We start from the raw sequence: 24,087 nt of genomic DNA, 5'->3' as shown, positions 1-24,087 counted from the left end.
CACAGCCTGACTGCTGGCTACAGTGCCGGTAGGGCGGGGCAAGGGAAGGGGCCCTGGGGCCACATCTGGCAGGGCCTCAAGGAGCCAAGTCTGGTGCTGCATGTGGACCGGCCTAGCTGGGTCAGGGACAGCCCCTGGGCAGCTGGTGAGGGAGCTGTGTTGGGCTGCAAGTGTGGAGGGGCAGTCCCAGGCTGAGACGCAGGTGGCAGGAGCTGCTGGCTTCTGGGAGACTAGATAAAGTGGATCGACGCTCAAGTTCAAGCTCCAACCTCTAGGCCAACGTACGCAGAGTACCTAGAGTCATCACAGGGATGGCATCCCCAAACTTGGGAACGGACATTCCCACACAGAGCATTCAGGAAAGGGCACCATCATCTGAACCGTCCGGTCAGCCAAGGGACAGTCCCTGGAGGGCCTGGCCCAGCTCAGGACTTGGCCAGCGGTCAAGGATTCAGCCCCAGATGGTCGGGTTTTGCAAAACGATGCTACGGTTTTTACAACACTGTGTGTTTTGAAAGTAACTTAAAATAGTGCCTTTCGCGAAACTGTGTCATTCTTTCACTGAAAGCCTAAGATTTTTATTTTAGGAAGGTTTGAATGACACTAACTTACATTCAGCAAAAATGCTTTAATTCAACATCAATCTATTCAAAACTGCAGAGCAGAGCATAACGTGAGCCAACTGAAGTCCCCACCGACTACGTAATTATTATTCAGCGGTACACTCTGAATCTGCTACTTCAAATCCAGCTTTCTCCTGATCCCCTGCGTCCCTAACTACAGTGCTTTTGTGACTAGGTTTCCCTTTGGGGAGTTCAGAATTCAGGGTTTGTTCTCACTTCTGTTTCCCTTCAAGCACCAAGCCAAGCCCAGGACTGTGCACCAAAGAGCTTTCATCGGTGCTGCTGAAGGAGACGCCAGGAGCTCCAGGGGTGGGATTCAATGCCAGGCAGCACGGGCAGCTTGAGTGCCCACGAGCATCCGTGCATACTCTCTGACATGCACACACGTTCACCTGCACACACACAGGCACACATTCACACACATACGCACACATCGCTCTCATATATACTCATACACACATGCACACACACTCATACATATGTACACACATATACTCTCATACACATATGTACACACATGCATATGTGGACACCTGTACACATGTACGCTGCACATATACACACATACACACATGTACACAGTCACAACACTCATACACACGTACATGCCATCATACACGTACATGTGCACGATACATAGACATCCATCCATACACACATATATATGCACTCACATGTACACACATGCAATACACACATGTACACAGCACACACATATATACACTCTCATACACACGCATACTTGCACCGGCTGCTCTCATACACACACGCAACCACACACCTATGCACATGTACCTACTCTCGTGCATGCACATACACACGTATGCACACTGACATGCACATATATACACACATACACACACGTGTGCACTCTCACATACACCCTCTCTGCACACATACACAGAATGATATACAGTGAGTCTCCACAGACCCAGATGCCCAAAGATCTCATGAAGCAGAGGTGACAGGATCCCAGCGTGTCACTGTCATGGTACACTGTACATGTGCACGAGATGTACACAGGAAAGTGTCTCTGAAGTACAGCTGCTAGAATAAGAGTCCGTCGTGGTCCATTTACCACCTGATGAAGCCAAGTCAATTATTCATAGATAAGAAAAGCCACCAGGGTTAGCACGGGGAAATGGAAAATTGCCCCAAGCCGTCTATTTTTGAAAAGTGGAGCCTGTGCTTGCACTGGGCTGATGCCTCCCGAGATAGAACAGAGGAGGCGGGGAGCTCAGCCCGACAAGGACACAGGGGTAAAGAGAAAGGGTGCCAGGAAAGCACCATGAAGCCACTGCGACCCACAGCAGCACACTCAGCCAGGTCACCTGCAGCTTAACACCACAGAACCCCCACTTTCTAGCTGTGGCTTCTCAACTCAGCAAAACTCAAAGCCTGACTTTGATATGGCCTTGATCTATTTTGCTTGGTTATATATTTGATACCCAATTCCTATTTTATGGTTAAAACATTTCAAAAACAAACCTCAAGATAAAGCATATTCTTCAAAGAGAATTTTAAAAATCTAGAAAGGCAAAATGAAGAACCAAAGCCAGTGATAATCCCATCGCCCTAAAGAACCCAGGTTGCCCCAGGTTACCACCACCCAGCGAGCTGCTCAACGTCCACCCGCTCAGCAGGGCCCAGAGTGAGGGGACCCCAGCGCCCAGGCTGCCCTCAACTACAACTGCACCATGTCTGCACGCAACAGGGCGGCAAACCCGGGACCCTAAGTGGCCGTCTTTCCCCTGCACCTAACTGCGTGTCTGAGTGCGGCCCTGGGTATCGAGGAGAACCGAAGCACAGGCAGATGTCAGCTCCTGTCAGCCTCTTGGCCATGAACACTTTGGTGCACATACAGCTCACAGATCAGACACCTTCCAGAGAAAGGAGGGGCCTGGGCATGTCCACTACACCTGTCGGCGGCCAGGCAGTGAATGCATTAGGCTCTACGGCCACACGGCCTCTGTCTCAACCACCTGGCCCGGCTCCCCACCAATGCAGCCCTGAGCATCACGCAGGCGAGTGGGCGTGCCCGTGCTCCGGTAAAACTTTATTTACAGACAGGCAGCAGCCTCCAATTAACTACTAATAATCCTCTTTCTGAATAAAAGATTCTGGGAGCCCCTTCAGGACGATGAGAAACGTTAACAACACATGGAAGGGTTGTCAGAGCTGTGGTTAATAGGACATGAGTGATAACTTTTAAGACACTGAAAATATTTATCAAAATATTTATGATATCTCAACATTTTCATTTGCTAATGGCAGATACTTTCAGGAATTTAAATGAAACAAGAAAATATTGTGATTTAGTTTAATTTTTTGTGGTCTGTTTTGGATCTTTAGTTTAGATGTACTCCTCATGGGGTAGCTGTGCTTTATTTATATTCTGTGCTTAAAAGCAGGAAGAGTTTAGGTCCACAAAGCAAGGGGAAGACGGCCCTGGAGGGGCGGTGCCAGCAGGCAGCAGGCCAGGCCAGTGTTGGCTGACATGCAGGCTCGGAGGGTAGGGAGGGCCCGGGCCTCCTGTCCAAAGGCAGGGCTGGGGCCTGGCTCCCGCCAGTTGCTGGCCCTGGGGAGCAGTTTCTGCTTTTCCAAGCCGGGCCGGAAATGGGGATTCTGATGTCAAGTCACTGGACCTTTATGATGCGGCAACCTGTTCCCACTTAGCCCACTTTTAATAAGACCAGGTTGGCAGGAGATGCCATGGCGGCCACCTGCCCCCCGAGCAGCCGTTCCTCTCACTGCTGCTGCTCTTACACCTGGAAGACGGCCCCTCCCGGGCCCACAGCAACCGTACCAGGTCCAGCTGCCTCTGCATGGGGGCCACTCCGGTGGGGACGTCCCTAGGCAGGAGGCCTATGTCACCGTGGTACCCTGTCAGTGCAGCCCAAGAGGTCGTCCACTCACAGCCTGAGGGTCTGGGGGAGGCCACTATGGACAGGGCCAGAGCTGAGGGCCTGAGGTGGGAGGGGTAAGGGGGCTGGAGTCACAAAGCCAGGACAGGGTGTCCAGAAGCCTGACTTCCATCAGCAACAGGGAGCCCCGGCAGGTTCCGGAGCAGAGAAGGCCACGGTGTAGGCGGATCTCTGTGCTCAAGGACTGAAACAGTGGCCACACGTCCTGCAGAGCACTGGAAAATGAAGCCTCAGAGCAGGACTGTGGCGGAGGCATGGAAGAAGGAGGCAGCAGGGAGGTGGCCGAGTCCCCACTGGGAGGTGGCAGCCCTGGTGGATGCTGGGCTCGGAAGGGAAGGACGGATGGGCTAGGGTGGAGAGACAACCCCACTGGGAGAATGGGTTCCCACTGTTTGGCCGCGTGACCCCCCCACAAGGAGAGCACAGCACATGCTCAACTTACTTCCTCCACAGGGCCAGGGGCTGCTCGGGTTCCTTCTCCGCAGAGCCCAGGGATGCGACAAGTGCGAGGGGCCAGGCCAGCAGCATCATGGCGGCGGCAACCAGGAGCCGGACCGGGAAGAGCGTCAGTGTCATGAGGGCCACCTGCGGACAGAGGGGGGCGTTATCCAGAGAATCCATGTGGGACGCCAGGCAGCTCCCCACCCGGCGGAGGTCAGCCCAGGGGGACAGCACGCCCCGCAGAGTAGAGAACTGGGGAGGGGCTACAGCCGGCACACAGCTGACCAAGGCTGACCAGCACTGACTAAGGCTGACAAAGGCTGACCGATGCTGACCAGTGCTGACCAAGGCTAACCAACACTGACCAGCACTGACCAAGGCTGACCGGTGCTGACCAAGGCTGACCGGTGCTGATGCTGACCAGCCCTCACCATGGCTGTGGACACTGACCAGTGCTGACCAACATGCTCCACGCCCACTGCCGGCTTCCTGCCTACTTACTGGAGCTGCCAAGCAAGTGGCTTGGGAACAACACAGTGGAGCTTCTCCTGCAAATTCAAGGGCCACTCTGACCCACGGGACACATCCCCAGGCAGCTCCGACCCCCAGGATACAGCCCCCAGCCCCCCAGGCCTCACTCAGCAGTTTCCCCTGACATCGTTTATGTGGGCATGAGAATGCACACGCCACCCTAGGCAGTGTTGGTGACGTGGGGACGTAGCTGGTCCAAGGTTGGACCTCGGACCACAGAGAAGGCGGCAGAATGAAGCTGTGACTTTCCAGCCAATGGAAGACCCGGCGCAGGAGAGTGGACTGGCAGGAGGGCAGGGGTGCAGGTCAATATGGGGGCTCAGGAAGGCCCCCCATGCCTAGGGCAGGCCCCCACGCCAGGGCAGGCCCCCACGCCAGGGCAGGCCAAGGCTGCAGGATCCCAGGCAGCCCAGGGTCTGAGGATGGAGGTCCCTCTGGGCGGCGGGCAGGACTCCATGCAGAGGGGCTGGAGGCTTTGGGTGAGGGGAAACACCAGTCCTGAGGTGCAGGTTTTGTGCACAGAGACAGAAAAGACCCAGGAGACACAGATCACAGTCGGCTCCCAAGCGGCAGCCATCCCTAATTTCTGATGCCTGTCATGAGAACGCCCCACTGTTTCCTTGGTTTGTCACTAGATTCTTTTGGGTTCTAAACAGAGAACAGCATAGCCCAAAAGAAACATGCCAGCCACATGCGTCATTTTAAATTTTCAAGGGGCCACATTTAAAGGGAATGACAATTTAATATATATAGTTCATTTTGCCCGATATATCTGAAATATCATTTCAACACGTACTCAACATAGAAGTTGCTACTGGCTAGTTTGCATTTTCTCGCGCTGTCTTGGATGTGCAGTGTGCATTTCACTCTCACGGCTTCACGCCACCCATGTCTCCACCCTGTCAGGGTCCAGCGGTCAGGTCAGCCTGTCGGGTACGCAGACCTAGACGATGTTTGGTTTGCGAGAGGTGGCGACCTCGAATGTGCCCCTCCTTCCCCCGCTTCCGGGGGCTCCTCCTCACCCCAGCGGGTTCCCCGTTTCAGCATGGCCCTCGCCGCGTCAAGCAACCACAAACCTGTTACCCCGCCACTGGGGACGCCTGTCACTGTTCCATGTCGTGTTATGTTACTGGCGTTCAGCAAACGTTCTTTACTGCCGAGAAACCTTCCCAGGCCTCGTCCTCCACGAGCTTTGTCTTGCTTTAAATCATGAGTGGGTGCTGAGCATTATCAGAGGGTCCTTCCTGCATCTGTGGGGGCAGCCACGTGCTGTTTCCCACTTTAATCTGCTACTGTGATGCCTCACGGCCACAGTCTCCCTAACACTAAAACCAGCTTCAGCACTACCGTGAGGTGCCGCTACCTGTAAGGACTGTTTTTTAAAAGGAATTGCTAGGTCTGTTGGGTAACAGGTGCTTGGGACTGTCACCACCTGTTGAGTAAGACGCGCCTGTCACTTCCTCCCGGCGGCTTCCTCATGCGGTCGCTCTACGAAACCAGCGTGCGGCCATGCCTGCCGGCAGCTCCTGACCGCTGCCTCACTGTTTCCAACCCTACTGCCTAAAAGTCCCTCTTTTTCCTTGGGTTGACCTCACTATTTTTGTCAATGAGGAAATCTCTTCCTGGAAGCTTTTGGCATATTTTCCCCTCCCACTACCAAGGTCTCCCCCCAGCTGCCTTTAAGATAATTGAGTCAAGTTGCCCACCACACTCTCCTTGGGTTTACACCAAGGCTACTCTCTGGTTTCATTTCTAACGTTATCTGTGCCTGCCAAAACTTCTAAACCCACGTCGCCAGATACTTTTCTATTTTATCAATCTGCTTACAGAACCATTTCAGATTTGTTCATTCTCTCTGTTGTGACCTAATCATATTAATTTTGGCTCTTATGAGTTCCTCTTTCTTCTGCTTTGAATTTAGTCAAATGTTCTTTTCAACTTTTTGAGGGAAAAGCCCACGTCGTTATTTTCAGAAACACCTTATTTCCTGATATTCACATTTAGATCACAGCTTCCCCTAAGGACCACCTTGATTTAATCCCACAAATCTAAGGGGCAGCCTTTTCCTTTATTTGTAAAATTTAGTTTTAAATATTTCATCCATTCCCATCTACTGGTACTGTTTCATATTTTGTTGCAGTGGAGGAGACCGTAGCCTTGGCCTTCAGCCCGCCTGGTCCTGGGGCTCCAGGGCCACTGGCTGGGAAGAGGCCACTCCGGGGTACACAAGCCTGGCTCTGCTGTTAAAGCCGACAGCTGGGCCGGGCATGGTGGCTCACATCTGTAATCCCACAGCCTGCTTCACTCCACCTCTGGCGTTCCTGAAACAGCACCGCCGGCCAGGCCATTCCATACGGGACCCCCACTGGAAAAGGCTCTGGGGCTGGGGGAGCAGCGCCCATCCCCAAACAACACGGGGCATGAATGAGCCCTGGGTGGGGAGGCTCTGCCTGCATCCAGGGTAGTCAAGCTGCTGGTCCCTTAGCATATGGGGTTCGCTGGGCCACCCAGTGGGGGGACACACTGTGTGACCACGTGACCCTAGGCCCATGCACCCCTGCGCCTGCTCCTGCGCACACAGGGGAGACGGGGCGACCACCCAAGCCTCAACTTACGCATCCCTGCACCTGCTCCTTCGTGCACGGGGAAGACTGCGTGAACAAGTGACCCTCTGTGCTGGCTCCTTCCTGCATGGGAAAGAATACTTGACCAGGTGACCCTCCCCACCCGTCAGTGCACCTACTCCTGTTGGCGTCCCAGAAGACAGCGTGACCATGTGACCCTCAGCCCATGCATCCTTGCGCCTGCTCATGGTGCATCAGGGAATGCAGCCTGCGCTTCTGAGCTTAGCGGCAGCAAGGAGAGGGGCCTGTGGGCCACAATTGCAATCGCTGACCCTCGGCAAACAGGGCTGATGAGTGGAGGGTGGAGCGGGAACACGGCCAGGGAGGAGCTCCCCAGGCCTCCGGGAGATGGGGAGGGCGTGGCTCTGCTCTGCAGTGCCATGAAAACTGCTTGGAGAGGGGGCCTCTGGGAGCCCCAGGTAGAAGGAGGAGCAGTGCTCCTAGTGAAGAGCCCAGGCATCTCCACCGCTCTGCCTTCACTTCACCCAGCTCTGGGCCTGTGCGCTCTTTCTCTGCCAGGCTCGGCCCGCCCACAGGAGCCCAGAGCCCTCGCCAAGGAGAACAGGGCTTGGGAGACTGCTGTGGCTCCTTCCAGAAGCTTCTATGCCCCCGCACCTTCTGCCCACCCTCCTCCACAGGCCTCACCCCTGCATCCAGCCTCAGGCCCACCCATTGGGATCCTTCCATTCCTCATGCCCCCACACCCTGGTGCAGATGGGTCTAGATGGACTCTGGCCCCCCCGGGAGACGCCAGAATGGCAGAGCTGCAGAGAAAGAAGCTGGCTGGGGCAGCTGCGGCAGCCAAGCCCTCAGCACCGGCAGGGGTGGCCAAGGGAGGTGCTGGGTAGGCAAAGAAATTCTTAGAAAATCCTGGCTAGACCTGAAACTCCCAGAACAATGGCCCTCTAAGGAAACGGGCCTGGCCGTGCGGTCTCCCAGGCAGCGTCGCTGGAGACTCAGGTCACTAAAGTGGAGGCACTGGGCACAGCCATTCCTTCCCGAGGCAGCTCTGCAGTGTCCACAGAGAGCAGGCGTGCGTTTTCAGACCTGAAGCCACAGGGACACATGGCAGAGAGGGCAGGTGTCTGTTCTCCTCACCTAAGCAAGGGCCAGCACCCTGGCTCAGAGGCTCCCACAGAAGCTCCCTTGGCACCTTCACCAGAGGCAGCAGGGGCAGCGTGCGGCCCAAGACATCACTGCAAGTCACGGACAGGGATAAGCAGGCTGTCTCATGGACAAGGCGGGCAGCCGTGGGGAGCCGGAGCAGCCTCCAGGCAGTGTGGCCAGAGGCTGGATGCGGGGAGGCGGAGGGACTCAGAGAGAAGATGGACCACACTCCGGGTCACCACAGGTCAGGCCTCCACGCGGCAGCTAAGTGGGGAGGACGCTGTGGACGCCTGCAGATGCTGAGACCTGCAACCTGGCCCTCCTACGACAAGCTGCTGATGGCTGTGGACCGGCTGTCACCATAGGACCCTGATTACCCTGAGAAATGCCAGTTGGAGGAAGCACTATGGTCACCCTGTGTGTGAGCCATAAATGAGGGTTTATAGCATAATCCTATGAGGAACTTTGTCTGAAGTCTGAACTATTTGAAAGTTGGCTACGATAGACCAGGGCATCCAAGCAGTGACCTGCCCACATGCATGGAGAGCTTTGGTGCAGACTGCGGCTGCTGAATACCACTTCCCAGCAGAAGGCCCAGGGGTCCTCAGCCAGGCTTACTCCAGGTCACGGGTGGGAAATGCAGAAAGGAAGATGGGACAGCACGGCGCAGCCCACATCAGGGAAGCTGGCAGGGGCCTGGCGCGGGGGCTCACGCCCGCAGTTCCAGGAGCATGGTGCAGCCCAAATCGAGGAAGCTGGCAGAGGCTCATGTCCTGAGGGCTGGCTCGAGGCCTACCCAGCTCACACACACTCACGTGGCAGGGGTGCAGCAGCAGCCAACCGAGCCTGGTGCAGGAGCAGCACAGCAGACCGGTGGGAACTGACCCTCTCTGGGTCCAGATGCAACCACCAGCTTCCAGAAAACCCCAATGAAAACAAGGAGATGCAATCAATCAGAAAATGCAGAGAACTCCACAAAACACAAAACTCCACCAAACACAGCCCAAATCCATTGCAGCAAACGAGCAGGAGCTGGAGGACCCTCCTGATGCACACGCACCAGAGGCCCGAGGCAGCCCGCTCACCCTCCACCTTGTGGGGACACAGAGGTGCCATCTATTGACCCGGAGGGGGCCCTTGGCAGACACCGAATCTGCCGGCATCTTGGACTTCAGCCTCCAGAAGGGTGAGAAATCCACGTCTGCTGTTTAGGAGCCACCTCGTCTGTGGTCCTTTGTGACAGCAGCCGCACCAAGCAGGGCAGGCGCAGTGGGAGTGCACGTGACGCCGGCCTGACCACACACCGTCATTCTCCAGGCTGGGGCAGGTCCCAGGCCCACCGTATTATCACTGCTTTGGTGTTCTGGGTTGAATTTTGCTCCCCTTCCCCAATTCCTGTTGATGTTCTGACCCCCAGGGCTCCAGAGCGTGACTGTATCTGGAGATGGGGCCTTTACAGAGGTGATGAAGGTGGACTGAGGTCATCTGGGGGCCCTGAGCCAATCTGCCTGGTGTCCTTATAAGAGGAGATGAGGACACAGACACCCACGGAGGGACGGCCCTGTGAGGACGCAGGGAGAAGGCGCCGTCTGCAAGCCCAGGAGAGGCCTCAGGAGGAACCAGCCCTGCTGCGCCTCCATCTCGGACTCCAGCCTCCAGGATGGTGAGAGAACAATGTCTGTGGTTTAAGCCCCGTCTAAGGCATTTTATTAGGGAAGCCTGAGCTGAGAAAGACATTTGACCTATGTTTGAAATTTCCCATGACAAAAAGTATAAAAGTGATGACTCTTGGTTTAAATGTAAACAAGGCCATCCTAATGTTGGCCTGGAACTCTCTGGAAGTCTCTGAGTGAAGGCACCGGTGGTCACAATGCCCAGGCCCAGGCTCTCTGATGTCAGGCAGCTGGTAAACCCCTCCCTCATCTCTGCCAAGGCCACCAGGGCCAAAAGCAGCCCCAGACCCCAGCATCGCCCGGTGTTTCACAATCACTGCTGAACCCAAAGACACGACGGTCTCCAGAGAACATGTGGTCCCTCTCGTGTGCACTCACACCATCGTGGTGCCCGGCAGGGGAGCTGGTGAGGCGCACCAGGTGCACTCACACCATTGTGGTGCCCGGCAAGGGAGCTGGTGAGGCACACCAGGCGCACTCACACCATCGTGGTGCCCGGCAGGGGAACTGGTAAGGCCCACCAGGCGCAGTGATGCTGCGGCCCCTTGGAACCCACGTGTTGGGGATGTCACACTGCAGTGCCCAAGTCAGTGAGGGGCTCCAATGCACCTGCAACAAGGCAGGGGTGGAGGGGAGTCTGCCCGAATGACAGGGCCCGGAGACTTGAAGGACGCGGGGCTGCATCACCCCGCACAGGCGGCCGCAGGAGATGCTCAGTGCCAGCCACTCCCTGGCTCTACGGTTAGCGCAGTGGAGGCAGCTCACAGGAATCCTCCCTCCTGAAGGTGCATCCTGACATTGCTGCTTTAATTCTAGAGAAAAAATTATCCCGACTCCACAGGATATGTGACAGTGCACTTGCAAATCCACGAAAGTACGTTCACTCCTCGCACGGTGAGAGGGTGAGAGCCAGCACACACGGGCGCCTGCTGTCCAGGGGCTGCTGCCACAGCCACATCCTGGGCCGTCTTTGCTTCTCAGACGCTTTCGATTTGTTCATAGAAACAGAGGGAGACTGTGTTCACAGGTGGAGTGTTCAGTCTACCCCATCTCCGGAGGGCACCGAAAGCACAGACCCGGAGATGCGGAGGAAAGATGCTCCTCTAGAGCGAAGCAGAAGGGAGGGGAGGCACGGGGGTGGGGGCTGCAGGCTGCTCCTGGGAGCCCTACGGGTCAGGGCTGATGCCCTTATCCCACAGCACACGACCTGGGAGTCCAGGTGCTCCACAGCCGGGGAAGGAGGGAGGTGCTCAGTGGGAACTGGGAAAGGTGGGCTCTCGGGAAGGTGAAACAAAGATTCTGGTAAAACACCTTGCTGCCAAATTCACCTGGGCTGGGCTGGACAGACTGGGAGCGCCCACCCTTCCGGGGAGCCCTGGGAGGCACTCCTATGTCCGAGAGGGCTCTGCATCCCCCTCCTTTGAGAAATTCCACCGGCTCAAAAGAGGAGGAGAGCAGGTGTGTGGAGGGCGGGCACCGGCCTCCTGTCACGACCCATCCAGGGCACCATGCTGGTGATGTCCGGGCTCAGCAGGAGACCGCCTCTTGGGGCACCTCTCTCTAGCGGGTTTTCCACCGAGAGCCCAGGTACGACCTGTGCCGCTCAGAGCAAAGTGCCTCAGAGGGGCTGGAGGGGAGGGAGGCCCTCGCTGAGGCTGGCAGCAGGCATCCCAGGAGCTGAGCACACGGGCTGGGCAATCGGGAAGGCGGCCCCAGGCTGTGGATTTCATCACTAGTGGCAACAGGGCAGGATGCTACCCAGGGTGCCATGGGGGACAGGTGAGTCAGGGGTCACCTGTGCAACAAGCACCTCGAGCCAGTCGAGGGAGAAGCTCCGAGCCACACAGGGCACCAGGGATGGATTCCGAGGTGGTTGAGTTGAGGTGAGAAGCAGCACAGGGCTGGTGCCTTGTGCCACTGGGTCAACATTCAATGGCAACCCAAGCATCTTCGAGGCTCCTGCAGGAACCTCGCAGAAGTGTGTGACTGGGGAGTGAAGTCACGCATTAGGCGGGGCCTGGGTGGGGAGAGGCACAGCACAGCGAGGGGCTGCCAGGCCCAGTGCCCGCCGAGCCGGCCTCCAGGTGGCAGCACCAGGGCCCAGGGTGTCCAGAACTAGCAGGTGCCCTGACCTGTGGGCTCCCCCACCCCTGAGGACACTGCAGGCCAGGGCACGATGCGGCCCAGGGCACAGAGGCATCGTTATCGTGGCCACCCTCAGATGCTGAGGGGACGCACCAGAGGCCCGGAGGCCCCAGCCTGCGCCCCAGTCCAGAAACCCAGAGCAGTGGGTGGCAGCCAGCCAGAGCTGCTCATGGACAGTGCCAAACAGAAGCAAAGGCCGGTGAGACCCAAAGACGCGGTTTAAGGAACAATACAACACATTAATAGCCAGCCCCAAAACCAGTTAACTCCACACCCAGAACGGAGTGCACACAACACGCTAGAATTTGCTGAGCGAGATGTAGAGATGGGGAAGGCCAGGCCACACTTCACTTCCTGCACCACCCAGAGGGTCACCTCACTTACCAAGGGAAAGGCAGAGAAAATCCTGCCAGGGGATGCGGCCGTGTGCCCCAGGAGCCTGTCCAACCCCAGAGAGCAAAAACACCCACCCACTGTAGGAGCCTTGTACAAGTGGGGAAATTGAGGCCAGAGGGGGACAGCAGGGCAGCCTTCCCAGGTGGCCGGCAGGTCAGCACACAAGCCACAGCTGCAGGGTGGCTGGAGTCAGGGGCCGCCCTGGGGGAGGTGGGTAGGTGGCAGGGGATCCACAGGCCCGGGACCCCCTCCGCTCTGTGCACTCTCATGCCCTTGGGTGGTGGCCAATACCATCACATTGATGCCCTCAAGCTGCTACTCAGCCCCCTCCAGTGTGCAGGGCCCGCAGGCAACCTACCATCCCACCAGCCTACCCGGGCCCGCTCCAGCCTTCCCTTCTCAGGGCACCGCCATTCCTACGGCCCACTTTCTCTCTCACCAACTCCTGTTGGTACCCCCTGCAAAATGAACCCAGCACCCACTCCCTCAGACAGCTTCCTAGCCTTCTGCAACTGGGACCACTAAGGACGGCTGGCTCTCCTGCAGGGGAGAGGGGGCCCAAAGCTTCATCGACCCCTATCCGGCAGGGCAGCTGGAGCAACAGTGCAGTCTCACTGGGGAGGCCAGGGCTCCTCAGGAAGCGAAGGAACGGCAGCTTCTGGGGCTGTGCAGTCCTTGAAGGCCACCCCGGGGGCCTGGCCTCAGTCATCTCCAGATCCTCCCAAGTCCTCACGGGGCACAGGCTTCCCGAAGCAGATTAAAGAGGTGAGAGGCAGAAACTGGAAGACCTCCAGGCTGGTGGGGGTGGGCAGGACCCACTGCTCAGGGAGCAATCTTGGTTGCTCTTGTTGTTACTTAGGAATTAATAGAAAGCAAGCATTTGTAACCTGATTTAGAGGAGACACAACGCCCAAAAACCGGGAACGAGCGAAGGACTCTGGGCGGTGTGAGGCCCCACACGGCCTTCACAGACTTTCAGCAGACCCACCTGGGAGCACTTCAGATCCGAGGGCCACCCCCGACACGCGCAGGAGGAAAAAGGTACGTCTAATTTTACTTTGCTTTCTCCTTTTAGAGAAAGAACAACTTTTGAAAGCACAGCAGTTCTCTGAGGCCTCCCGTCGGACGGAGCTGGCACTTCCACCAGCCCGCCCTCGGCACCTGAGAGCTGGCGGGAGCTTCGGGAATCACCCACTCCCGTCCAGCACCCACAGACACACCCTGAGCAAGGCAGCGACAGGAAACGCCCTCCTCTTCTGTCGCCCCAGCCACCAAAACACCTTTATTCATGTAACGTGCCTTCTGGTCCAAACCAAACGCTGCATTCAAATACGGAATCAGCGGTCACGCCCACAATCAATTCTCATAGTTACGACGCCGAACGCAGACGCGAAACGTGAGAAACTGGCATCGCGAACCACTGCTGTGGGCTCTCTCTCCACACACAACCGCTCTTAGCTTTGCAGGCACGGCCCACACCCCAGGTGCTGCAGACCCCAGGTGAGACCTGCAGGAGGCGGGAAGGGCTGCCAGGAGCGCAGGCCACATCACGGGGACAGTTTCATCGGGAGGAATATTTGATGTTTAGCGGGTATTCCCATTTCTGTTTGCGTCATTTGCTCATTTGTATAAATGTATATACATCTTTTGCCAAATTTATGTTGGGTTTCTTTTCTTTTTCTCACCCCTGTGAACACCCATTGTCTCCTTGACCTTAAATTTCGGTGAGGTCGCACTCTGGAGCTCTTCACCCCCACCCCGTGCGACTACAGGAGGATCTGCGCCTCCCCGCAGGAACCCCTCTCCCCCAGAACCCATGCTGACTGCTATTTATAAAGCTGTTTCTTCTTCGCTCTCCCACTCAAATCTAAAATTAAATATAGCTTTTCTAAAACTGAACTATTTTTCCTTTCAAAGCCTCAACCAGCCACACCGCCTCCTGCCGCTGTCATCTCTACTCCACCGTCCTCACCAGAATCCTCGGCACGTCGCCTACCCGGGGCTCTCGCCTGCGAGATGACAGTGTGTTCAGTGATTCCCTCTGAATTTGCAAATCGGTCCTGCAGTCCCACAGCACAGCGGTTCCCCTAGACCACTCTATTTACCATTTTCAACCCACTCCAGACCATGGGCGTCTTACGAGGATGCTGCAGTGTTGAATGGGATCAAAGCCAGTCTGGTCTTGGCCATGCCCTAAACCATGACACCCTGTGACTGGGGAACCCCCATCAACACCCAACCAGCTCCCCTGCGAGCCAGCTTCCGGGATACAGGGAAGGCCCCGGGACTGCTGGCACCAGCTACGTATGGCCCACGCCTTCACCTGGAGTCTTCCTCCCGTCAGGGGGCTCTGCTGTCTGGACTAAGGGCTCCCTGAAGCCCTGGCACACACCCATGATGCCAGCACAGGGCACGGTGCTCACGCCCTGGTGCTGTTGGTAAGTAACTAGTAAAAAGGTGTGTGAAAGAAAACACGTTTACTCATTCTGCAGACACTTCCTGAGCACCTGCGATGTGCACTCTGGACAAACGGTGTCCAGGTACAGGGAGAACGAGGCTGACAGAGACCGCAGCACCGCCTGGCTCAGACGGCACGGGTGCAGCCCGTGTCAAGATGGCACGCGCAGGTGTCCAGGTGTGGGCCTGTGGGAAGAGGGCGTGGGGTGGGGGTGCAAGCTCAGCTAAGAAATCAGGAGTAGAGAGTGCAGAGTACCATGGAGGGAGGGCCCAGGCAGGGTGGTTATGTGAGCATCACAGCCGATGCCCCAGTTCCTGCTTCAAGATGACCGATGGCAGGCAGGTGCCGGAGCCGCTCCTCTGGTCCCCAGGCTGGCCTCCCGGTCCTGCCCACACGCTCTCCTGGACAGTCCTCATGCCTCCTCACCCGCGAAGCTCTGCACAAATCCCCCTTCCCTGAAGTTTTTGGGACTCCCAGCCAGAGTTCTGTCCCTCTGGTCCCTACATATGAGGTCCCCCATGTCCAACCTGCAGCCCCACACTCTAGAGGTGAGATTCCACCATGATCCAGGCTGCAGGCTGGGAGGCCCTTCCATCGCTGCCTGGTCACCCCGAGGACTCAGCTCCTACAGGGCCTGGCTCACAGCAGCTGCTCGCAAGAAGAACACAGGAGGAAAGGGAGCAGAAACTCTGAGAGGTGTAAGCGTCTGGGCTGCACACGTTCCACTGTGGGAACAGGCTAAGCTCCAAAAGCAGAAACTGGCTGCAGATTCCTATTTGGAGGCTGCAGGGACTCAGTTACACTTGACCTATTTCCACAGGCTCTCACCCATGGGGCAGGACACCTGTGATTACATTTCCTTGGAAGGCAGCTTTCAAGGTATCAAGCTCCCACGTGCAGAAACGGGCCCTGGAGGCGGGAGCCCCAGGAGCAGTGGAGACGCTCCAATGAGAACGGGGCCAGAAGGGCAGCCCAAGAGCAGGACCCCCACCACCAGCAGCTGGGGAGAGGCTGGAGATGCCAGGGCCCTCCTGGGAGGTACCAGCTTTGTCCTCAAGGCCAAGGGGAGGAGAAGCACAGGAGATGCTGAGGACAAGGGGCCTGGCACAGGCCAGGCACAGGGAGGGCCCAGCCTCATCTGCCCATTGAGCGATATCCAAAAACAACAGGGTCAAAATGCCAGCACTGCAGCCACAGCAGCACGAGGGGCTATCGCAGGTGCACGGGTCTCACAGCTTCACAAAGCAGAGCCATGCCAAGCACTCGCTGTGAAAGGCAGCCTATTTCTTAAGTACTGTTCCTTCAACAGGTCATTCCTGAGCCCCAGCCTGTGTCCCAGGACACTGGGGGTCTGCTCCACACTGGGGGACTCAAAGTCCAGACGGGGCCCACAGGTGGTAAGGTGAACCAAAGGCCCACACCCTGACTCCCAAGGTGCACATTTTGCACATTTTAATTCCGAGGTTGGGAAAGGATCTTACAACACGGCCAGGCCGAGGTTTGCAGCAGCATTTCGCTCTGTTGGTATCCGAGGACCTCTGGGGCTGGGGACCATGGGGGTGCTGCAGATAGTGACACATCGTGGGGGGCTCAGGAGAAGCAGGCTCCTGGGACCATTCCAACAAAAAGGTCCACCTGCGTGCTCCGCCAGGACCCCGCCTTCCATGTCCAGCCAAAACAGGCCCGTCACACATACCTCAGAACTGCACCTCCCTCAGGGGACCCTTCCCCAAGGCAGCACGCTTCCCATTCAGCCCAGGCCCTGAGACAGACCCTCAGGAGCTGTGGCCCAGGGAAACGCCAATCTCCCCGGATCTCCCGCATGGTCTGAGTAAAAAGAATCCTGAAATTCAAGATCCGTGGCATTTCTAGCTGCTCACATTTGTTTAACAAACATCTCCAGATAGCCCTGATGCTTTCTGCCTGTAATGAGGCCCTCGTGGAGAGCACCTCCCAAGCCCCCTGTGGTGGGAGCCCCACCCCCAACACATCCTGCATCAGGGGATCCTGCTGCAAGAGTCCCCAGTGTGCCTGGCCCATCGTACTCCGAACTGCCCACAGATATGGGGAGCCCCCCCAGCACATCCTGGCCCAAGCCCGCAAAAGCTGCAGGAGCCCCCAGCCTGCCTGCCCCACACGACCTGCAGATACAAGGACCCCCCCAGAACATCTTGGCCCAACCCCCTGGCCTGCCCTGTATACCCTGCCCTGCACTATCTACAGATACTGGGACCCTCCCCCACCTCCCAGTGCCGCCCGCCCAGAACATCCTGGCCCAAGTCCCGCCCCCTTAGCTGCAGGAGCCCCCGGCCAGCCCTGTACACCCTGCTCCACACTACAGGCAGATACAGGGGGCCCCCCGGAACATCCTGGTTCACCCCCCCTTCCCCGAGTTGCAGGAGTGCCTCTGTCCCCACAATTCTGGGTCTGTGCCACCATCTCCAGGGAGCCCACCAAGCACATCCTGGCCCTGTCCCCGGCTGTGGGAGACCCTCCACCCAGGACATCCTGCTCCCCCCAGCTGCAGGGAGCCCCTGGCCCACCAGTAATGTCTGTGTGGCAAGGCTGAACCCTGGTGCTGGCCAGCGGGTAGAACGGGAGTGGGCAGGGGAGTGGGCCCTGGCAAGTATGTCCACTCCTCTGAGTGCAGGGAGGGACAGAGGTGACCAGCCTGATGTGCAGCTCTGGACAGAGCGGGAGGGCTGCTGGGGGCCGGAGGCCACTGCCCGGTGGCAGTTGTGGGAGAGGCAGAAATGACCCGGATCGCTCTAAGGTGAGGGACAGGAGAGCCCACTCTTTACAGAGACCTCCCCACAGGCACGGGCGCCACGTGGTCCTGGGGCCACTGACTGGGCAAAGACAACCTGGCACAGGGACAGGTCGGGTCTAGTCTGGGATGTGCTGAGCTTGGTGGAGGCACGGGACCCATGAGGACGTCACAGTGATGACTCACACGGCACAGAGGTGACCATGACCCTGCCCTGATGGGGGCAATGACTCGCTGCTGCAGAAAGGTGGATCTGACCCCTGCGGGGTAGCCTAGGAGAACAAAGGGACTTCACCCTAAGGAGCCCAGGCATGCCATGTCTGATCCACGCCTGCCCAGCCTGGTGGCATCCCCGCTGTCTGTGCTTGGACACCAGCCCTCCCCAGCTCCAGGGCCCTGGCCCTCCAATACCTTGGCCCAGCCTTGGTTCTACCCCAAGGGTTTTTAAAACATTTAGAACTGGGAGACTGTTTTCTTTCTTTCCTTTTTTTTTTTTTTAAAGCTTGTATGTGGCAAATACCTTCTTTTAAGAGGAAATAACTCACTCCTCTGGCTCTAAGAGGGAAGTGTGAAATTCAAGAGTAAAATAAAGGTTTGGAAAAGGCTGCTGTCCCCAGGTACCAGCCCCACCCCGGCAGTGCCTCCCCACACAGGGGACGAGGGGACGGGGACGAGGTTGGAGGGCCATCAACCAAGCAGAGGAAAGACCGCACTGAGGGAAGCTGGGAGCTGACTGTGATATAAGTTCAAGAATAGCCCTCACCTTTAACACACTAAGCTCACGCTGCTGGAACACAGCTGAGAAGCCAGGGATGCGCTGGTTTTAATACAACAAGTATCCCTCAGGGTTGCAGAAGGACGTGGGTTTCAGAGGGACAAACACTGATCACATTAGAAAATAGTGTTATTTCCAAACACAAGCCTAGCATCATGCTTTTTTCCCGGGCTCATTTTCAAAATGATTTACACCTAGACTGAAGGTTTACACTGGCAATGCTGGAAACAGTAACTGGGAATGGTAAGCATGCCCCAGCACCCACAGGAGGCCCACAGGACTCGGAGGGGATGGTGGTGGCCCCGGCCATTCTGAGAACCATGGTACTTTTGTCATGGGCCGCGTGGGGATGAGGGCCCTGGAAACAGGAAGAGGAAGGTCAGAAGGGCTCCTCCTGCGGTCTCTGTGTCAGAGGCAGGGACATGGCTTAGCAAGACGGGTGACCTCGTGGAAGCCTAGCTTGGACACTCCCAACCAGTCATGCCCAAGCAGCACAGCCCAGGGCGCCTTCTTAGACAAGAGCCGTGAGAGGGAGCCACATTCTCCACTGCCTGGGCCCTCCCAGCACTCGAGGGCGCTCTGCCCGTGCGGGCACAGGAGGCACTGGGCATGGGCCAGACACCCAGCAAGTGTGGTAGTCGAGTCCCACACCCGGCTCCTACAGCAGGTCTCCTGAGTGGCCACTTTTTCAGGCACAAAATCCTAACATTTTTATACGAGAAACAAATAATTCAACTGCAAAAAAATACCAATGTTAGGAAGAAATGATTTAAATGAAATGGAAGCAAGTAGTGATCACAGCTTGACATTTTCTAAAGACTACAGTTCATATAGGAACAGAGAGGACGTGTGAAATTCAAGAGTAAAGTCAAGGTTTGGAAAAGGCCGCTGTTCCCAGACAGGAGCCTCCACCCCTGCCAGTGCCTCCCCACACAGGGGACGAGGGGACGAGGGGACGAGGTTGGAGGGCTCAAGAGAGCTGCAACCGGAACACTCTGAACGCAGTTGTGGGCCGCCTGCCGCCTCTTACTAAAGAAACTGGACATCAGAGAGGAAGCGTTTGCGAAGTTTGGTGACGGCTCACACGGACTAATGCACAAGTGAACCGCGGGGCTGACGGACGCCTTGGGGTTCCCACCCCACTCAGAGCACGGCCCTACAGCCTCTCTCAAGCCTACCCACTCCTGAACCTGGGTCCCACAGGGCGTGGGATGCGCCATGGCCCCATGCATGGGATGAAGGGCTTGGGCTGGGTGACTGGCTGGACGCCTTCCAGAGAAAAGGCAATGCGTGGTTTAAAGCAGGGAAAAAAAAAAAAAAACCCCGCTGCAAAAAAAGAGAAAAATATAAGACAGAGCTGATGTCTTACCCCAGGTTTTTTGTCCCAGGCATGGTAAAAACTTAAAATGCACCTGCTGCGGCCAGCACCGACCACAGCTGTGAACAGCAAGCAGAGATAGGAGCAGAGCCCACGTGGCCCCGTGTTCCAGTGCGAGGAAGGAGCGGGCCCCCAGCGCCGACGATGATAGGGGGCCAGCCCCAGGCAAGAGGCCAGCATCATTCTGAAATGTATAAAAACATGTGCTCCTTTAGAGTTCCGGAGCCACGACCACAGGCAGCAAAGCAGGCGCCCTGGGTGTCATCTCCTGTCTGGAAATGGGAAGGTGCCACCTCACTTGTCTGAGAAGGGAACCGTGCCTGCAGGAAGTGCGCAGAACAGGGCACATGCGGGGGGGAAGAAAGCACCTCCCGTGGCTCACGCCAGCCTCGCGTGGAAGAAAGCACCTCCCGTGGCTCACGCCAGCCTCGCATGGAAGAAAGCACCTCCCGTGGCTCACGCCAGCCTCGCGTCCTGAAACAGACCTAGAAGCTGCAGAGTTTTAAAAGTTGGCACAGATGAGTGCTGACAATATAAAGATAAAGGACTCTTTCTCACGATGAAACAGGAGTGCAAAGACAGTATCCATTTAAGACGAGCTTTGGGCCACGATCACGGGCTTCCGCGTGAAACTGATGGTGCTTTGCTGTCAGCTGTAAAACAAAACTATGTGTGTGCGTTTCTGTGTGTATGTGGGTATGCTTATGTGGATGTCTGTGTACACTTGCATGTATATGCGTGTGTATGCACTCACATGTATGTGTGTATGCGTGTGTGTGCACACATATTCTCATACGCACACTCATATTAGAAATCCAAGTTTTAGGACAGAATACTATAAAAAATGAAGAGTAAAGTCTTTTCCAATTTTGAATCCCCTTTCCCATTCTGCAAAGTTAACCACAACTGTTTCATGAGTGCATCATTCAGCAAATTAGGATTACAGGAACGCTCTCGATGACTTTGAGAAAAAAAGCCAGTTTCCTAAGGTCAGGGCTCCTTGTGAGGTCAGGGCAGGGCATCCACGCTAAGACAGCCCATGCTGCCCTCCCTGCCTGGGAGACGGCATAGCACCTGGGCTTCTGTGGCCTCACCTGTGCTTCCTGGGGCGAAGGATGACACTGACCAGAGGTAAGGATACGGGAAAATGATACATGGGCCTCTACTGGGCCAGAACAGTTGGCACCATCACACCCAGGTCATCAGAAGGCAGCTGGGGGCCATGGGCCTGGCACCATCTCCAAGGCCTCTGAGGCATCCAGGGAGGGAACAGGCCCTGTCCAGCCCTGGCCTTCTCCACCCTCCCCAAGGGACAGGCACTCTCCTGCACATCCTCCACAGGGTGTGGCTGCCCTGTGCTCCCGCCGGGTACGCTGCCCAGGGCTCCTTGGGCCACCCCACCCCTCCACACCCACTGCCCAGCACTGGGGCTGAGCCAAGAGCTGGTCTTACTGAATCCAGGCAGGCAGCACCCGGGGACCCCATGGGCAGCAGGAGCAGCTCAGAGAAGCTTGAGGAACCTCCATCCCTGTGCATGTGTGCCTGGAGGGCACCACAGGTCAAGAACACACGACAAACACAGCCATCCACATGAGGAACCTGGCAAGGTGTGCGGGCACATGATTTCCTGCTCGGGAGTGGCCACGCTGGACTCAGAAGTGAGGATGAGAGGGCAGAGTCCTGCTCCTGAGTTTGTTTAAAAAAATCACAACTCAGGCATTTGTATAAAAATATGGAGAAAAAGATGGCCCACTTTTGGGTAAATTCCATGCAGGGCCACCAGGCAGGGAGGGGCAAAATCTGTCCCTGGACTCAACCCTCATCATAATCCTCTCTGTGGATTAGCCAGCGTGGGCAGGCGGGCACCCAGCAGCCTCCTCCACTCTGAGACAGCGACGCACGTCCAAGGGCTCTGCCACAAGGTGCACAGGAAGGCGTTATGCTTTCCAGAATGTAAGTTCTTGCCGACTCTGGTTCTGAGCAGCAGAAGACTTCAGAAATGGGGAAAATGCATCAGAACCAGGGTGGGAAATACTCATACCCACAGCCTCCAAGGAAAGTACCGAGAAAACCCTGGGTGATAGACAACCACTCACGACTCCAAAACAATACATGAATGTGTGACTACAAAGAACTTCAGCTGAATTCACCGAGATCCTACAATATACTATTCACTGCTCTCTGCTAAATCTATATCCTTGCTTTAGCCCAGGGATTAAAACATTGCACGCATTACAGACCCTGATGGCTTTGATACCTCTTTTCAGATCTTAATGTGCTGTTTTCTGTCCAAAGAGGTAGTTAAGCTCCTCATTAAATCTGTAGTTAAATGACAGATGGGCTGGCTGGGGAGGTGTCCCTGCATGGTGTTAATCCGAAGCACACAGCAGCCCCTCCCAGGTGGCAAATGCTCACAGGTAAATGCAGGTAGTCACTGGTTTATCTCCACTGGGAACTTAGCTGGGTTCCTGAGGGTTCTTGAGTATGTCAGCCACTACTGGAGCCATTTCTTTCTTTGGGGAAGAAGGCTCTCTTGGCTTAAAAGATAGGCTATTTCACTCTGTGGAAACTTTACAAGAATATATTACATAAAAGTAAAAGCTTTGCAAAGCAATGCCTGGTGAAAAGCAAAATGTTTCGAGAACATTTACAAACTATACCCTGAGCCACACATTGCAGACATCCAGCAGAAACAACTGGATGTACAAACACACCCAGTTACTCAGATGGGGCCTCTGAAGTGACAACGAAGCAAAACCCCTTCTTCTCAGAGGCCCCAACACCTAAAGCCAGGATCTCTGCCTGGCTTCGGCTCAAGGGAGAACAGCTGCCCGAAGCCTTCAATCTTGGGACCAGGAGCCTCTCGATGACCCCCTGCCCAAGAGCCACTGGGAGCAGCTTGCACCCTGAGGTCTCGGGGAGGAAAGCAGGCCCAGGGACTGGGCACTCTGGCTCTGTCCTGACATCTGTACCTACCCATGAGAGTCTCTGCCCTGCTTCTCGCCAGGGCAGCGGGTGCACACTTTTGGACAGAACACACCTCAACCGGGGGGCTGCAACTAGGACAGGGATGACAAAGTCGCCTCTGGGGACCTCCAGGGAGGAGGGGCTTGATGTTTCCCCCAGGGAGTCAGCAGGGAGCAGGAAAGGCAGGAAGAGAGAACATGCCTGATGCAGGCAGAGCTGGGGCAGGAGCAGGGCTGGGAAAGCCCTGGAAACCACATCAGGGGTTCACATTTCATCGGGGCGTCAGGGCTGAGGGCTTCCGAGCAGCAGAGTGCAGGAGAAAAAAGCCTGCTGGGAGTGATCCAGGTAGAGAGCCTGGTGGCTGGGTGGGGGTGAGGACTGAAGAGGAGGAATGGTTGAGGGGCACAAAAATGAGCGACCGTGTCCCAAAGCCCTCCTTTGAGGGGCACAGCACACGGCAGCTGACAGCATGTGGCAGAGGGAGTGCCAGGCAGAGCGGTGGCCGAGGGGTCTGCACGGTCCCAGCCCCAGAGTCCAGCTGCGACACACACGGAGCCGAGCCGGGGGAGCGGGGGGGCGTGGGGGAGCGGCAAAGGGCCTGGGAGCCAAGCTGGGGATGACCTCACCCTGTGGGTCACCAGGAGGGGCGGCACCATCGGGCTCTCCTGCTCCCCGTCCCCTTCCATACCCTGAGGACCAGCCGCATCAAGGGGCTTTGACCTAAAGCAGGCGTCCTGGGAAAATAACAACCTCAAACTGGCGTCAGTAACTTTTCACTTTAGTGTTCTTTCAGATAAAGTACTTTATGCATGAACACATCTCCATCTTCCCGGACACTGTATTCTCACAGTTGGAAGTGTGCTCCCTATAAACCGGACAGCCCCATAGGCCCTGAAGCGGTGCTTGCTTGTAGGAATTATTCTGGAGTCAAAAGTAAGGTCCTCTTGAGAGTGGATCTCAGGCAACTGCAAACCCAGCTGGTAGCGGGAAAAGCCAGGCTAAGCCAGCACATCTCCGGCGCAGTTTCCTGCAGCGAGCGGCCCCCTCCCCACGACGCCCCCGGGTCTCCCCTCATCACTGTCCGATCGCAAGATCTCAGCAAACCGTTCCCTCCCACGTGGCAGCCCAGGCTGCATAAAGTTGATTCTGGTCACAGACCAGCCCCGAGAAAGCATCCCTTACAACAGGAGCGAAGCATGCACCCCAGAAGGCAACGTGCGGCCGCAGAGCAGGGGGACCCGTGCGCCTACAGGGGACCCGCACCGCCTGCGCGCCCCG

General features: G+C 56.6%; 1 protein-coding gene across 1 annotated transcript in view; it reads right to left on the bottom strand.

Moving 5' to 3' along the window:
* LPCAT1 (lysophosphatidylcholine acyltransferase 1) overlaps positions 1–24,087 on the bottom strand; it is a 72,907-nt gene that overhangs the window by 47,085 nt on the left and 1,735 nt on the right. The window contains exons 2-12 of the mRNA XM_011964739.1: positions 23,658–23,786; positions 23,436–23,498; positions 21,295–21,384; positions 18,730–18,822; positions 13,838–13,971; positions 12,539–12,665; positions 12,162–12,231; positions 11,734–11,909; positions 9,066–9,096; positions 8,297–8,433; positions 3,990–4,132 (exon numbers count right to left, since the gene is read on the bottom strand). Coding sequence (XP_011820129.1) covers positions 3,990–4,132; positions 8,297–8,433; positions 9,066–9,096; positions 11,734–11,909; positions 12,162–12,231; positions 12,539–12,665; positions 13,838–13,971; positions 18,730–18,822; positions 21,295–21,384; positions 23,436–23,498; positions 23,658–23,786 — 1,193 coding nt within the window. The remainder of the gene's footprint in view (positions 1–3,989; positions 4,133–8,296; positions 8,434–9,065; positions 9,097–11,733; positions 11,910–12,161; positions 12,232–12,538; positions 12,666–13,837; positions 13,972–18,729; positions 18,823–21,294; positions 21,385–23,435; positions 23,499–23,657; positions 23,787–24,087) is intronic.

This window comes from Mandrillus leucophaeus, unplaced genomic scaffold, assembly GCF_000951045.1.
Source record: "Mandrillus leucophaeus isolate KB7577 unplaced genomic scaffold, Mleu.le_1.0 Scaffold702, whole genome shotgun sequence".
Taxonomy (NCBI): domain Eukaryota; kingdom Metazoa; phylum Chordata; class Mammalia; order Primates; family Cercopithecidae; genus Mandrillus; species Mandrillus leucophaeus.
Note: the sequence above shows the minus strand (reverse complement) of the source record. Positions and strands in the feature narration are given on the sequence as shown.